The sequence below is a fragment of the Sceloporus undulatus genome, chromosome 2 (genome assembly GCF_019175285.1).
Source record: "Sceloporus undulatus isolate JIND9_A2432 ecotype Alabama chromosome 2, SceUnd_v1.1, whole genome shotgun sequence".
Classification (NCBI taxonomy): domain Eukaryota; kingdom Metazoa; phylum Chordata; class Lepidosauria; order Squamata; family Phrynosomatidae; genus Sceloporus; species Sceloporus undulatus.
In genome coordinates this window covers 60,900,094-60,913,303 of record NC_056523.1, presented here as the reverse complement: position 1 = coordinate 60,913,303, position 13,210 = coordinate 60,900,094, and the positions used below count along the sequence as shown (strand labels likewise).

Here is a 13,210-nt window from a genome sequence, read left to right as displayed (position 1 = left end):
AGTAGACCCAATGAATTATTAGAATTTACGGAAGAGCTGAACTACCATCCAGCAATTAGTTCAGCAGGTCTTACTCTAGGTGGGAATAGCAATTGGATTTACAGTAAGCTAGACAGTACTTTGAATAGTAGAGGGAAAGGTTGTCTGAATTTTTATTATCAAGGTACTTGTTTTTGTCGTTTGTTCACATGGATTTGTTGTTTGTTCACAAGTGTAGTTGCAATTTTCAGAAGTTCCTCATATTTAATAGACATAAAAAAGTCTGATTTCAGTAACATGGATCATTTGTTTATCTTTTTAAAATGGTTGTTTGAAATGGCCAATAGACTAATCAGATAAATTGATCTGATCTGATCTGATCTTTTACATGGGGTGGAGATAGGTAGATGTGGCCAGTGGCTCTGTTATTGTGAGGCAGAGAGGCAACCCTTGGTTTTAACAGCAGCCTCTTCCACAGCTCCGTCAGGTCTTATTGGAGCTATCCAAGTGCTGAAACTATGTTGGAAATAGGATTCAGTTCCAGGATAGCTCTCATAACACCTGGAGAAACACTGGCTGTGGGAAAAATTGGGTGCTAATATTGCAGGCCTCAAAAACCTGTAACAATTCATGCCCCTGGAACTACTCTTGAGTAACTGGCTTGGTTGTGGTGGCCTAAATTGTTTAATTCCCGAAACCCAAGAGAATAGCCAAAAGGAAGAAATGGTTTTTCAAAAATCCATAACAGATTTTTCACAATAAGAAATAGTAGTGGAAGATAAGGGAGGGTTAGAAGGGGAGGAGGACACATTTGATTCCCCTGTAAAATTCAACAAGTGAGCCAAGACAATGGTGGGGAAAAGCTACTTTGGAACTGCTCTACGTTCCAACTGACCAGAGGCAGGGAATCTTTGGCCCTACAGATATTATTAATACAGCTATCATCCCTGACCACTCAGTATACTGAGTGTGGATTATTGGGACTGGTGGACCCAACCACAGGGTTGTGGAGACTTTTTTATAGCCTCCTGGCCTTAAAAGTAACCTTTTAAAACCCAAACAAAGAAAACATACATCCAGTAAAATGGCTCTGGTTCTCCAGTTACTGTGCCTTTTTGTCTTTTGTCTTTAATGAGTTAAGATATGTTCTGGAAGTTGCCTTGGGTCCCATCCTGGGAGAAAGGCTACATATAAAGTAAGTAAGTAAGTAACGATATGAAACCAGCTTGGCAGTTACACAGACAAAATACAAATGATTTTCCAGGCTCTTGTGGTCACTATTGATAGTATTGCTCCTTTTCTCAACCCAGCTCCATAATAAAATGCGCCAAACTACCCTGAACCATAAGACAGTAGTATATCCAATTCTGACTGTTTTTTTAAAAAAAATATCTTGTGTATTACAAGCCTTCTTCTATCCATCAGTAAGGTGTTGTATACTGCCAGGATAACTGAGGCTATAAAGGCTCCACTCCTAAAATTATTTTAAAAGCCTGCCGGATTGATAAGTATTGTTTTTCGAGAACTATGCCTTTAGCTAATGAAAGGAAATTACCCCCCGACCAAAAAAGTACACCATGCAGATTAAGTAACTGAAGGTATTAATGTCCGTTGTTTCTCATATCCAAATCCCTATGAAGAAAGATGGTTTCAAAGAAATAGTCTACACTAGTAAACTGGAACAACCCCAAGATATGGTCAACCTGAGCCTGTTTTCTTTCATAAGAACAATGAAGAACCATATTGTACTGTGTTGAAAGACCTGCCAACATTTGTTCATTTGGATAAGCAACACTTGTTTAATTACTGGAAATTAAAACCATATACTAGGATGCAAGTTTCTCAGTCTCTGGGATATAATGATATCTCCTTGGTTCCAAATAATAATTTCATTCTAATGATTTGGCACATGAGTGAGATCAGCAGTTTGGGAATGTTGAGATGCAGTTTTCTCAAAGGGCTTCCATTATGTTCAAGGGCAACTTGTAGGGAGTTGGGATACAGCCAGAGATTTGTTTGTCATATCTGAAATGTTAAGTTGATACTGGGCTGGATAGCTTACAGGCATTTTATCATATCCCATCTATTACTGTGTCAGGACACCAGAGATGTTCTCTGATACAGAAGAGGTCACGAGACACTCCCTTTTGGTTTACAGAAACTCTTGGAACTCTAAGAGAGTCCTTTCCTCTTTTATTGCAAGAGTGGTTGTTGGTGGGTTCAAAGTCAGTGTGTGAGAGTATATGTGAATGTGTGAATCGATTTCAGGATTTGCTGTGAACTTTAAAGATGCTATCTAAAGTGCTGAACCTGTTTTGGAGATGGGTTTTGCCATCTTGGATAGCTCTTTTAAAGTTCACATTAAAATCCAGTGTAGATTCATTGCCCCACTGACAAGGAAACTACCAACAGTGCTGCTGCTGTGTATGTGTCCAAGTTACCTGTCGAATTATGGTGTTATAGGGTTTTCTTAGGCAAGGAATATTCAGAGCTGGTTTTCCAGTTACTTTCCCTGAAATATAATCTACAACACCTGGTATTTGTTGGAGGTCTCCCATCCAAATACTAGCTAGGACTGACCCTGCTTAGCTTCCAAGATCAATCAGAGCTGGTGCCTTTTGAGTTGTAGCCCCAGTTTTGTTGTACTATAATAAATTATTTAATCTGAATGCTTCCATTTCCTCCTGCATTTGTTGATTCCCTGTTATTTATTGCCTAGAAACAATAGTTTTGCTTCCCTTTCCTGGGCTGTTCAAAAATTTGGGGCAGTTTGTAAGGCTTAGAGGTTCTTTTTAGGAAGGTTGGTTTCACAACTGAGGCCTAAATCAACTTGATTTAAATTGATTCCTAACACAAATGTAAATGTAATTAGATTTTGCCTCCCCCGCTCCCCAATCTGCCCCATATTTAGCAGCATTTAGATATGACATATAAAGTCTATTAGGCCTTGCCATCATCAACAGAACAATATACAGATTAACATGGCAATCATTCCTTCCTTCTTTCCCAGCTCTCTTCCATGCCAGCATCCTGGGCAGATGCCGGCCACAGATGCTAGCAAAACGTCAGGAAAAAACTCTTCTAGAACATGTCCACTTAGCCTGAAAAAGCCACAAAAACTATGGATGCCAGCCATGAAAGCCTTCAGCTTCACATTGTATTAGGATAATTTAGAGCCAGTTATGTAAACATATTTGGGGTGTGCTTCCACTGTTTTTAAAGCTAAATTCCATATTTACAGTCTTTCAATATGTCCCTTGTGCCTCAGTTCTCCTACTAACACATCTCTTTCCAAACACACTCCTTCATGTTGGGGTTGTGTGTTGTTGGCTGCATAAAAATAAAGAAGATGCATCCAAACAACTGCTCACTCTGCTTTGCTGACTTGATGCTTTGGGATGCTTTGATTTGGATTTCCTGCATGGCAGGGGGTTGGACTGGATGGCCCTAGTGGTCTCTTCCAACTCTATGATTCTATGATTCTATGATTCTATGATTTAAAAAGGGCTACCTATTGTTTCTCCTCTTCCTCCTCCTCCTCCTTTATACCCCCGCTTCCCCCCCCCCCTCCAAAACTAGGACTGAAAGTCGTTCACAAATTGTTGTTATTGCTGTGTGTCTTCAAGTCATTTTGACTTATGGTAACCCTAAGGTGAACTTATCATGGGATTTTCTTGGCAAAGTTTGTTCAGAGGAGGTTTGCCGTTGCCTTTCTCTGAGACTGAGAGCATGTGACTTGCCCAAGGTCATCAACAAATTATATCAAGTACACCAGATGGATGGGAGTTTCTCAAAAGGGAGATACTGAAGGCACAAATTAAAACAGTTCCAGTGAGAAAGAAAAATGGGAGGTGTCGCAAGAACCCAGGATGGATGACCAAGGAACTTTCAGCTCAGCTAAATTTTAAATGGAACATGTATAAGAAATGGAAAAATGAGGAAATCACCAAAGAGGAATTCAAACAAATAGCTAGCAAGTGTAGAGATAAGGTCAGAAAAGCCAAAGCAAAGAATGAACTCAGGCTTGCTAGAGAGGTTAAGAACAACAAAAAGGACTTTTTTGGATATGTCCGCAGCAAAAGGAAGAAGAAGGAAACGGTAGGACCACTGTGTGGAGAAGATGGCAAAATGCTAACAGAAGACAGAGAAAAGGCAGAATTACTCAACACCTTCTTTGCCTCAGTCTTCTCAGAAAAGGCAAAGGGTGCTCAACCTGAGGATAATGGAGCAGAGGACAGAATAGGGGAATTTCAGCACAAAATAAGTAAAGAGATAGTACAGGAATACCTGTTTAACCTAAATGAATTTAAGTCTCCAGGACCAGATGAGCTACATCCAAGGGTATTAAAAGAACTGGCAAATGTAATATCGGAGCCATTGGCAATAATCTTTGAAAACTCCTGGAGAACAGGAGAAGTGCCAGCAGACTGGAGGAGGGCAAACGTTGTCCCCATCTTCAAAAAGGGTAAAAAAGAGGATCCCAACAATTATCGTCCAGTTAGTCTGACATCAGTACTAGGAAAGATTCTGGAGCAGATCATTAAACAGAGAGTCTGTGAACATCTAGAAGGCAATGCCATAATCACAAAAAGTCAACATGGGTTTCAGAGAAACAAGTCATGCCAGACAAACCTAATCTCTTTCTTTGATAAAATTACCAGCTTGGTAGATGAAGGGAATGCTGTGGATATAGTATATCTTGATTTCAGTAAGGCCTTTGACAAAGTTCCCCATGACATTCTTGCAAACAAGCTTGTAAAATGTGGGCTGGACAAGGATTTGTAACTGGTTGACCGGCCGAACCCAAAGGGTGCTCAACAATGGCACCTTTTCATCCTGGAGAGAAGTAACCAGTGGAGTCCCACAGGGCTCTGTCCTTGGCCCAGTACTGTTCAACATCTTTATCAATGACTTGGAGGAAAAAATTGGGGGAATACTTATCAAATTTGCAGATGACACTAAAGTAGGAGGAATAGCCAATACTCCAGAGGACAGGATCAAAATTCAAAATGACCTGAATAGACTAGAAAGCTGGGCCAGAGCTAACAGAATGAACTTCAACAGGGAGAAATGTAAGGTACTGCACTTAGGGCGAAAAATGAAATGCACAGATATAGGATGGGAGACACCTGGCTGAATGAAACTACGTGTGAAAGGGATCTAGGAGTCCAAGTAGACCACAAGTTGAACATGAGTCAACAGTGTGATGCGGCAGCTAACAAGGCCAATGCGATTTTAGGCTGCATCAATAGACGTATCGTATCTAGATCCAGGGAAGTAATAGTGCCACTATATTCTGCTCTGGTCAGGCCCCACCTGGAATATTGTGTCCAGTTCTGGGCGCCACAATTCAAAAAGGACATTGAGAAACTGGAGCGTGTCCAAAGGAGGGCGACTAAAATGGTGAAAGGTCTGGAAACCTTGCCCTATAAGGAACGACTCAGGGAGCTGGGGATGTTTAGCCTGGAGAAGAGAAGGTTAAGAGGTGATATGATAGCCCTATTTAATTACTTGAAGGGATGTCATATTGAGGAGGGAGCAAACTTGTTTTCTGCTGCTCCAGAAACTAGGACCCCGAGCAATGGATGCAAGCTACAGGAAAAGAGATTCCACCTCAACATTAGGAGGAATTTCCTGACAGTAAGGGCTGTTCGACAGTGGAACACACTTCCTAGGAGTGTAGTGGAGTCTCCCTCCTTGGAGGTCTTCAAACAGAAGCTGGATGGCCATCTGTCGGGGATGCTTTGATCTGGATTTCCTGCATGGCAGGGGGTTGGACTGGATGGCCCTTGCGGTCTCTTCCAACTCTATGATTCTATGATTCTATGACCATACTTAAAACATACAAAGAAGTGGCATCAAAATTGAATCAAACTGTTAGCAAATAATACTAATTATTGTTACAGTATCTCAGTAGTTAAGATGCTGACTCTGATGATTGCAAGATCAGCAGGTTGGCAATTTGAGGCCCAAGTACCATGTGATGGAGTGAACTCCTGTTACTAGTCCCAGCTTCTACCAAGCTAGCAGTTTGAAAGCATGTCAAATTGCTAGTAGGTAAAAGAGGTACCATTTCAGTGGGAAGGTAACAGCATTCTGTGCAGTCATGCTGATCACAGGATCACAGAGTTGTCTTTGACAACCATGGCTCTTCGGCTTAGTAATGGGGATGAGCACCACCCGCTACAGTCGGACACGACTTGACAACTTTGTCAAAGGAAAATACGTTTACCTTTACCTTTATTAGCAAAACTTAAAATGTTTTAAAACCTGCAATTAAAATGTTAAAAATCCATTTAAAGAAAAATTGAAGTAATGCAGCACACTCTTAAATGCCCTTTCTTTAAAAAGAGATTTGACATAGATCCAAAATACACAGCAGAAACAATCAGTTTTGAGACTGCTTTAACTTCTTAATGCTAGGCAATTCTGGGAACTGCAGTTTTGTGAGACATTTAGCCTTCTCTGTCAGAGAGTTTTGGTGCCACAATAAACTACAATTCCCAAGATTCCCTAGCACTGAGCCAGGACAGTTAAAGTGGTTTCAAACTGGATGATTTCTGCAGTGTGTTTTGGACCACAGTTATGTTTGAATGTGAGACTTAGCAGAAAGAAACTAGGTTTATATAAGTTTTTTGGGGTACCCACATAAATCCATAGAAAATATTGCAGTGAGGGCACAAACCTTTTTGTTCTTTTAAAATAAAGGGGGAAAAATCTTTGATATGTAGGATTGAGAGGAAGGTGACTAAGGCCTGTTACAGACTGCCAAAATAAAGCTGCTTCGGGTCTCTTTGGAGGTACAGTATGCTGTTTAAATGATGCATGCATCCTAAGAGTCCGGAAGCTGCACCAAAGCTGCGCTCTAGTGCTTAGGAATGGAGTGTGGCTTTGGCGCGATCTCCGGACTCTTAGGACCCATGCATCATTTAAACAGCATACCTCCAAAGAGACCCAAAGCAGCTTTATTTTGGCAGTCTGTAACAGGCCTATGATTTAGTGCATATTCAAACTGGAGAGCTATATCAGTTCGATACCTCTTTAACTGCCATGGCTTTGTCCATTAGAATTCTGGGATTTGCAGTTTTGTGAGATGCTTAGTGTTTTCCAGTCTACTTTCCTGAAATATAGCATCAGAGTTCTGGTACCCAACATTATAAGTACCCCCCTCCCCCCAACAAACTGTAGGATGCCATAGGATGCAACCTATGCAACCATGACTATTAAAGTGGCATCCAAATGTTATATTTGTGTAGTGTGAAAACACCCTTAGAATAGTGTTGTGGAATGGGAAGGACTCCCAGTGTCATCAGTTAACGACTTGTTTGGTCAAGCATTTTACTAACACTTAACATGGTTAATTACAATTAATAATTTTAAGGAATTATTTTATCATTGCGTGATTGTTCACAGAGGTATGGATGTGAGGATCAAAAAAGCAACCCTTGCACTGAGTATTCTATTGAACATTATTATCATCTGCATGCTCAGATTATTATTATGGGCTGTGAGAAAACTGAGCATCATGCTACTTTTTCCTTTGCCATGCACTAATATCAATGATTTCAATAGGCAATGTTGTGACACGACATACAACAGACAAGAACTCCCATTTTCTTCCACTGCTAGCTATATTCCTGCTTCCATCTAATTATTCACTAGATTGGCTAGTAAACATAAATAAGTCTCAATTTGACAGGGCGCATGTAACTAATGCTATAGCAAACAAGTGAGTTAATATTGTATTCCATTAATGTAATAAAGAGAAATCAATTTGAGCAAAAATAATTGAATACCACAGTTTACTAAAGCAGATGAAATTACCTCCTTTGGAGGATGAATTGCTGTTGTCATTAATGTATATTTGCCAGGATAATTTAATTAAGGTGCTGCATATGCGGTTTTAATGTGACAAATTAAGATACAGAATTATGAGTGAAAATAATGAAAAATAGTAATTAAGCAATGTCAGAAGAAAGAAAAGGGTTTATCAGTTCTTTCTGTTAGAGTCAGTGTAGTGAAGTGGTTTGAGTGTTAGACTAGGACACTGGGAAACTAGGGTTTAAATCCCTGCTCAGCCATGGAAGCCACTGAGTGACCTTGAGCAAGTCACTATCTCAGCCTCAGAGGAAGGCAAAAACAGACCTGGAAAATAACCCATGATAGGTTTGCCTTGTTGTTGTTGTTTGCCTTCAAGTCATTTCCAACTTATGGCAACCCTGAAGTGAACCTATCCTGGGCTTTTCTTGCAAGATTTGTTCAGGGGAAGTTCACCATTGCCTTCCCCTGAGGCTGAGAGAGTGTGACTTGCCCAAAGTCACCCAATGGGTTTCATGGCTGAGTGGGAATCGAAGCCTCATCTCCAGAGTTGTAGTCCAACATTCAAATCACTATGACTATGCCATGCTGGTTCTCAAGTTCACCATACCTTGGAAACGACTTGAAGGCACCAAAGAACAAACTGTTAGGTCAATGATAATAACTATGTGCTTTCACTGACACTAGACTAGGGAAGCTTCTTCCACAGTGCCTTCATTTTAAAATAAGAGGAATGGGGGATGGATGAGGTAGGAAAATTCAGAGCTTTACCAGTGATTTTCAATCTTTTCTCTAAATTGCCTAATCTAACTGGGAAAGAAAATTAATAATACAATAATACCTCAGATGTGGAGGACTTGATGGTGGGTATGTAGTGGTGAAGCAAAAGCTTCTTCTCCTGAACTTGGTGTCTTTGGATGTATGTAAATTGTGCTTTGGGATTCATAAACTATGTAAACTGTTGGCATTTGGACAGGAGGCCTGAATTTCCCGAAGGTGCATGGAAAACCCTCCTTGGTGAAAACGCACTTTCGACTTTTTACTAAGTGTGTTAAACACTCTGTGAGAGGAAATTACCTCACGCATAAGTTGGCAAGAGGTCGCCTGGTGCCTCTCCCCACGCAATGGCCATTGCAGGAAACTCCCCAGCTGGGCCAAACCAAGGTATCTCTCTCATTCCATGTTGCTTCTCCTCAGAGAGATACACTGCCCCTGGACTTGGAGGTTCAATTAGGTGGCCACAAATGAAACCAGACTGGCTCAAGGGCGCTTTCCTGCCCACCCTTGACCTCCAAGCACCTGTTGGACTAAGCCCTGGCCTTTCCATGGCACCCAAGGCATCTGAGGAAGCTGGCTTAAGTGTAGGAAAGCTTGAGCTACCAGTGTGGCTAGTGGTTGGAGTGTTCAACTCTATGGAGACCAGAGTCTGGTTCCTGACTCCGCCATCATGAAACCCACTTTGGGCAAATCACACTCCTTCAGCCTCCTCAGGCCCACCATAAACCAGAAATTCATTAATCTCAATTTTGAAAGTTATTAATCTCAACTCAACCCTATTTCAGTCTTTGAATATTTTGCTGTTGTTGAAGTTGTTCGGTGCCTTCAAGTCGCTTCCAACTTATGGTGACCCCACCAGAGACTTTCCTTGGCGAATTTCTCCAGACTTTGCCATTCTTTCCCTGAGGCTGAGAGTGTGTCACTTGCCCAGGGTCACTCTGTGGGCTTTCGTCAGGTGGCCAAGCTGGGACTTGAACCCTGCTCCCCTGAGTCCTAGTCCCGGGCTTAAGCCACCACCCCAAGCCGACTCCCTTTGAAGAAATGGCTCGTTCCCCCCTCAGCCCCGAAGGCGCTTGCTGCTCCTGAGAAGACCGGGCTTAGCAGCTGGGGGCTCTCGGTAGTTTGAAGCGCCCCCCTGGGTCAATGTTAGGGGATTCTGGGGGCTTTTCTGAGAGACTGAGCCGTCTCTTGTCAAGAGAGCTTTAGTGCCACAATAAACTGCAGTCTCGAACTGGATGATTTGTGCAGTCTGCTCTGGACCCTTGGGAGACTCAACCCTCGGAAAGCGCCCCCTCAGCGGCCATCCTCCCATCCAGAGGAGGAGGAGGAGGGAGGAGGAAGGGGCTAAGGCTTTGTTTCTTTGCACAGACACAGGTCCAGAGCCTCTGGGTGCTGCTGGCTGCTCAACGCCTGCCTGGCTCAGCCCTTTTGCCCCTCCGCTGCTGGACCAGTCCTCCTCCTCCTCCTCCCCTTCTTGCCGGAGCCGGAGCCTGAGGCGCCGGGGGCGAGGGGCGGCGTCTCGGCCTCCCTGCTGCTGGCGGGCGTTCGGGGGCTGAGCCTGGCCTTCCTTCCTCCGGGCCCGTCCTGTCTCCTGTCCCGGGGAGCCGGGGGATGGCTGGTGGGCTGCTGCTGCTGGGGCTGGAGCGCTCCCGTGTCACCCGGATGTGAGGAGTGTCATGTTGGCCCCAACTCCGGCAGCTCGGCAAACGGCGGCGGAGGAGCCAGAGCCAGAGGCAGAGGCAGGGGAGACGGCGCGGGAGCCCCGGAGGCGGGCGGGCCAGGAGGAGGCGTCCCCAGTCAGCAGCAGCAGCAGCGGCAGCAGCAGCCCCCCGCCAGCCCCAGCCCCAGCCCCATCCCCTCGCTCCTCGGCGGCCCCAGAGCCATGACGGGCAGAGCGGCAGGATAGCGGCATCCAGAGGGAGAGAGGAGAGCAAGGAGGACCCTCGCATCCCCCTCCGCCGCCTGGGCCCAGCAGCCCCAAGGCAGCGCCATGCCCCAGCACACGCCGGAGCAGCAGCACCACCAGGGACCCCAGGATGGTAAGAGCAGGAGGAGGAGGAGAGGCACGGCCCGGAGGGAGGGAGGGAGGGAGGGCGCGGGATTAGGCGGAGGAGGAGGAGGAGGAGGAGAGGGGCTTCGGGGATCTGGGCAGCAGGCGAGGGATTAGAGGGGGAAGCAAGCCCTTGGAGGGAAGGGGATTATGGAGAGAGAGAGGATGGAGGCGGGGGGTCCGCCTCAGGGCCAGCAGAGCACCAGGCCCCCCGGCCTCCCCTTCCTCCTCCTCCTCCTCCTCTTCTCCCTTCCCTGCTCCCTCTTCCTCCTCTCCTTCCCTTGCCCCCTCCCCCTCTTCTTCCTCCTCTTCCCGGGGCAGCGCTGGCCCTGATTTCGCACGTCTGCCTCTGGCCTGGGAGCTGGAGCAGGGCAGGCAGGGAGGCTGCCCGTGCCCTGGGTGGCTGGTGCCCGTGGCCCCGGGGCAGAGGAGGAGGAGGAGGAGGATGGCGCTGCTGGCATTCTCCCGCCCCTGCCTGCCTTTCCCTGCTCCTGGAGCGCCCAGGGAGAGAGAGGCGACCCATGGGGCGCGTGTGTGTGTTAATCGCCTTTGCAAACAGGCTCAGGCAGGCGCTGCTGCTGCTCCCTCCCTCCCTCCGCTGCGTGGAAATGATTCATCTCCCCCCATGAAAAGTGGCAGGGACTTTGACAGAGGGAGAGAGAGAAGGGCGGGGGGAAGCTGGAGGGCATGAGGAGCCCCCAGCACTTTCCTCCTCCTCTGGAGCTCTCTTGCGTTCAAAGGTGCCTTGCCACAGGAGACAGAGAGACAGAGAGAGAGAGAGGTTTCTTGTGTGGCATCCCATAAATAGAAAGAAGGGAGGGGGAGAGAGAAATGCCGTGCAATTCGGCGAGAGGAGGAAGCATGCATGAGAGGAGAAGAAGGAAAGATGGTGGAGTTCAGTCCAGAAAAAATCCTGGCTGGAGGAACCTGGCTGCCTTTTGCTGGGCAAATGGGGACTGGTGCCACTCTTGGCCTGCATCCACACTACAGAAATAAACCGGTTTGACCTCACTTTCAGCTGCCATGGCTCCATGCTATGCAGTTCCAGCTCTGGTGCCCCAACAACCTACATCCCCCAGAGTTGCATAGCATGGAGAAGTGGCAGCTAAAAGTGGGGTCAGCCCGGTTTATTCCTGGTCTCCTTGGGCACCCTCTGGATGGACCCAGCTATGGATGTGACCAGGGCCAGCCACTCCCCTTGCCCTCTCCACCACGGACAGGTCTTCCACCCAGCAGCTGGTCCTCTCCATCCTCTGAGATCTCTCTCTGTGGAAGAGCCATGAGTTGGGCAACACAAGAAGGAGAGCATGCTGGAGTTGCCCCTTCTTTCCAGGGAGCCATCTTAAACACTCCTCCTCTGCCCTCATCCATCTGTTTTGCATTTGTACATGTATGTGAACGTTTGCAGGCAGGCAGGAGGCAAGCTGCTCTAGTGTTCTTAGGAACAGAGGTCATAACAAACCCCCTTTCACGCTTTTTATTGAATCAATTCAAAAGGGGGAAAAGAGGAGGGATTAAGCATTTCCAAAGAGTATCTTATTTCCTCTGGGTTCTGTCTGATTATCAGTAATAATAAAACTCTGCTTTCCTCTCCCGTCTGGGCGAAGCTTACTGTCAATACTGTCTCCTCGTTTGATTTCCTGTGCGTCCCTCCATATTTCCCCTTCCTACATCGCTCCTCAACTTTAGAATAAGCTCTTTTCCAAAGGTTTGCTTCATGTCTACCTAGGGGCTTTCTAAAGCAAAAAAGATCCCTTACCAAGGTCAGTTGCATTTCTTTCCTTAGTAATTTGGTCTGGTTTTGTGCAAATAATTTTCTTCACTTGAAAGCAAACCTTGACACCAGGGTCATCCTAAACCTCTCTCTATATATTGATGAGATGGAAAAACAAGATTGATCAAAGGGAAGATGTAGTGGAAGTCAAAATGCTGTGGATGTACAAGCATTGGGACAAGTGTTCGTTTCATAATGAGACACTGCATAAGTCAGGAAGAGAAAGCAGGAGACAGATGGTTGCGTTTATGAGTAAATGTGTATTCGCCTGGGTTTTGCAACAGGTCAGCTTTCTTTCAGACACATTAAATTGTTGGAATTTGCAAGTAGAGTCTCATGTTTTACTTTGATTGTTGGGTAAACATGCATAGGATTGTGTCTTTCACTATAGTATATAACCTTTGCACAGGTTTTATTTTTCAAAGGTATGACTTATTAAACGTGAGTTACGGCTAGTTTTAGCATTGTCCCCCAACTTGCAGCGCAAGCACATTGGGGAGGAAAGACCACTTTAAAGCATAAGACCAAGTTGTAAGGGAGCACAGTATGTGTAAGTGCAGATTGTGTTCCCTGGTTAGATGGCACTAAACTTAAAGTGGGTGCATTTCTGTTGCCTAAGTGGATTTAGAAGCACTTACACTTTTTTTTAAAGACAAAGGATTATTGATCCCAGAATATACCTGTTTTTGTTTTACATAAAATGGAATATCATTTCTGGCTTTTTTTTTAAAAAAAGGAAATACAAAAGTGCTCTGTATGAGGACACAAAATTTAAGTTCACTGAGGCTCTGTGATTCATATCACGTGTATCA

At 45.1% G+C, this 13,210-nt stretch overlaps 1 protein-coding gene across 11 annotated transcripts in view; it reads left to right on the top strand.

Annotated features, from left to right (window-relative positions):
• The first annotated feature begins 10,413 nt into the window (after positions 1–10,413).
• The window catches only part of CACNA1D (calcium voltage-gated channel subunit alpha1 D), a 319,633-nt gene continuing 316,836 nt past the window's right edge, over positions 10,414–13,210 (top strand). For all 11 annotated transcript variants that reach the window (XM_042448733.1, XM_042448732.1, XM_042448729.1 and 8 more), the window contains exon 1: positions 10,414–10,613. In XM_042448733.1, coding sequence (XP_042304667.1) covers positions 10,565–10,613 — 49 coding nt within the window. In that variant the 5' untranslated portion in view covers positions 10,414–10,564. The remainder of the gene's footprint in view (positions 10,614–13,210) is intronic.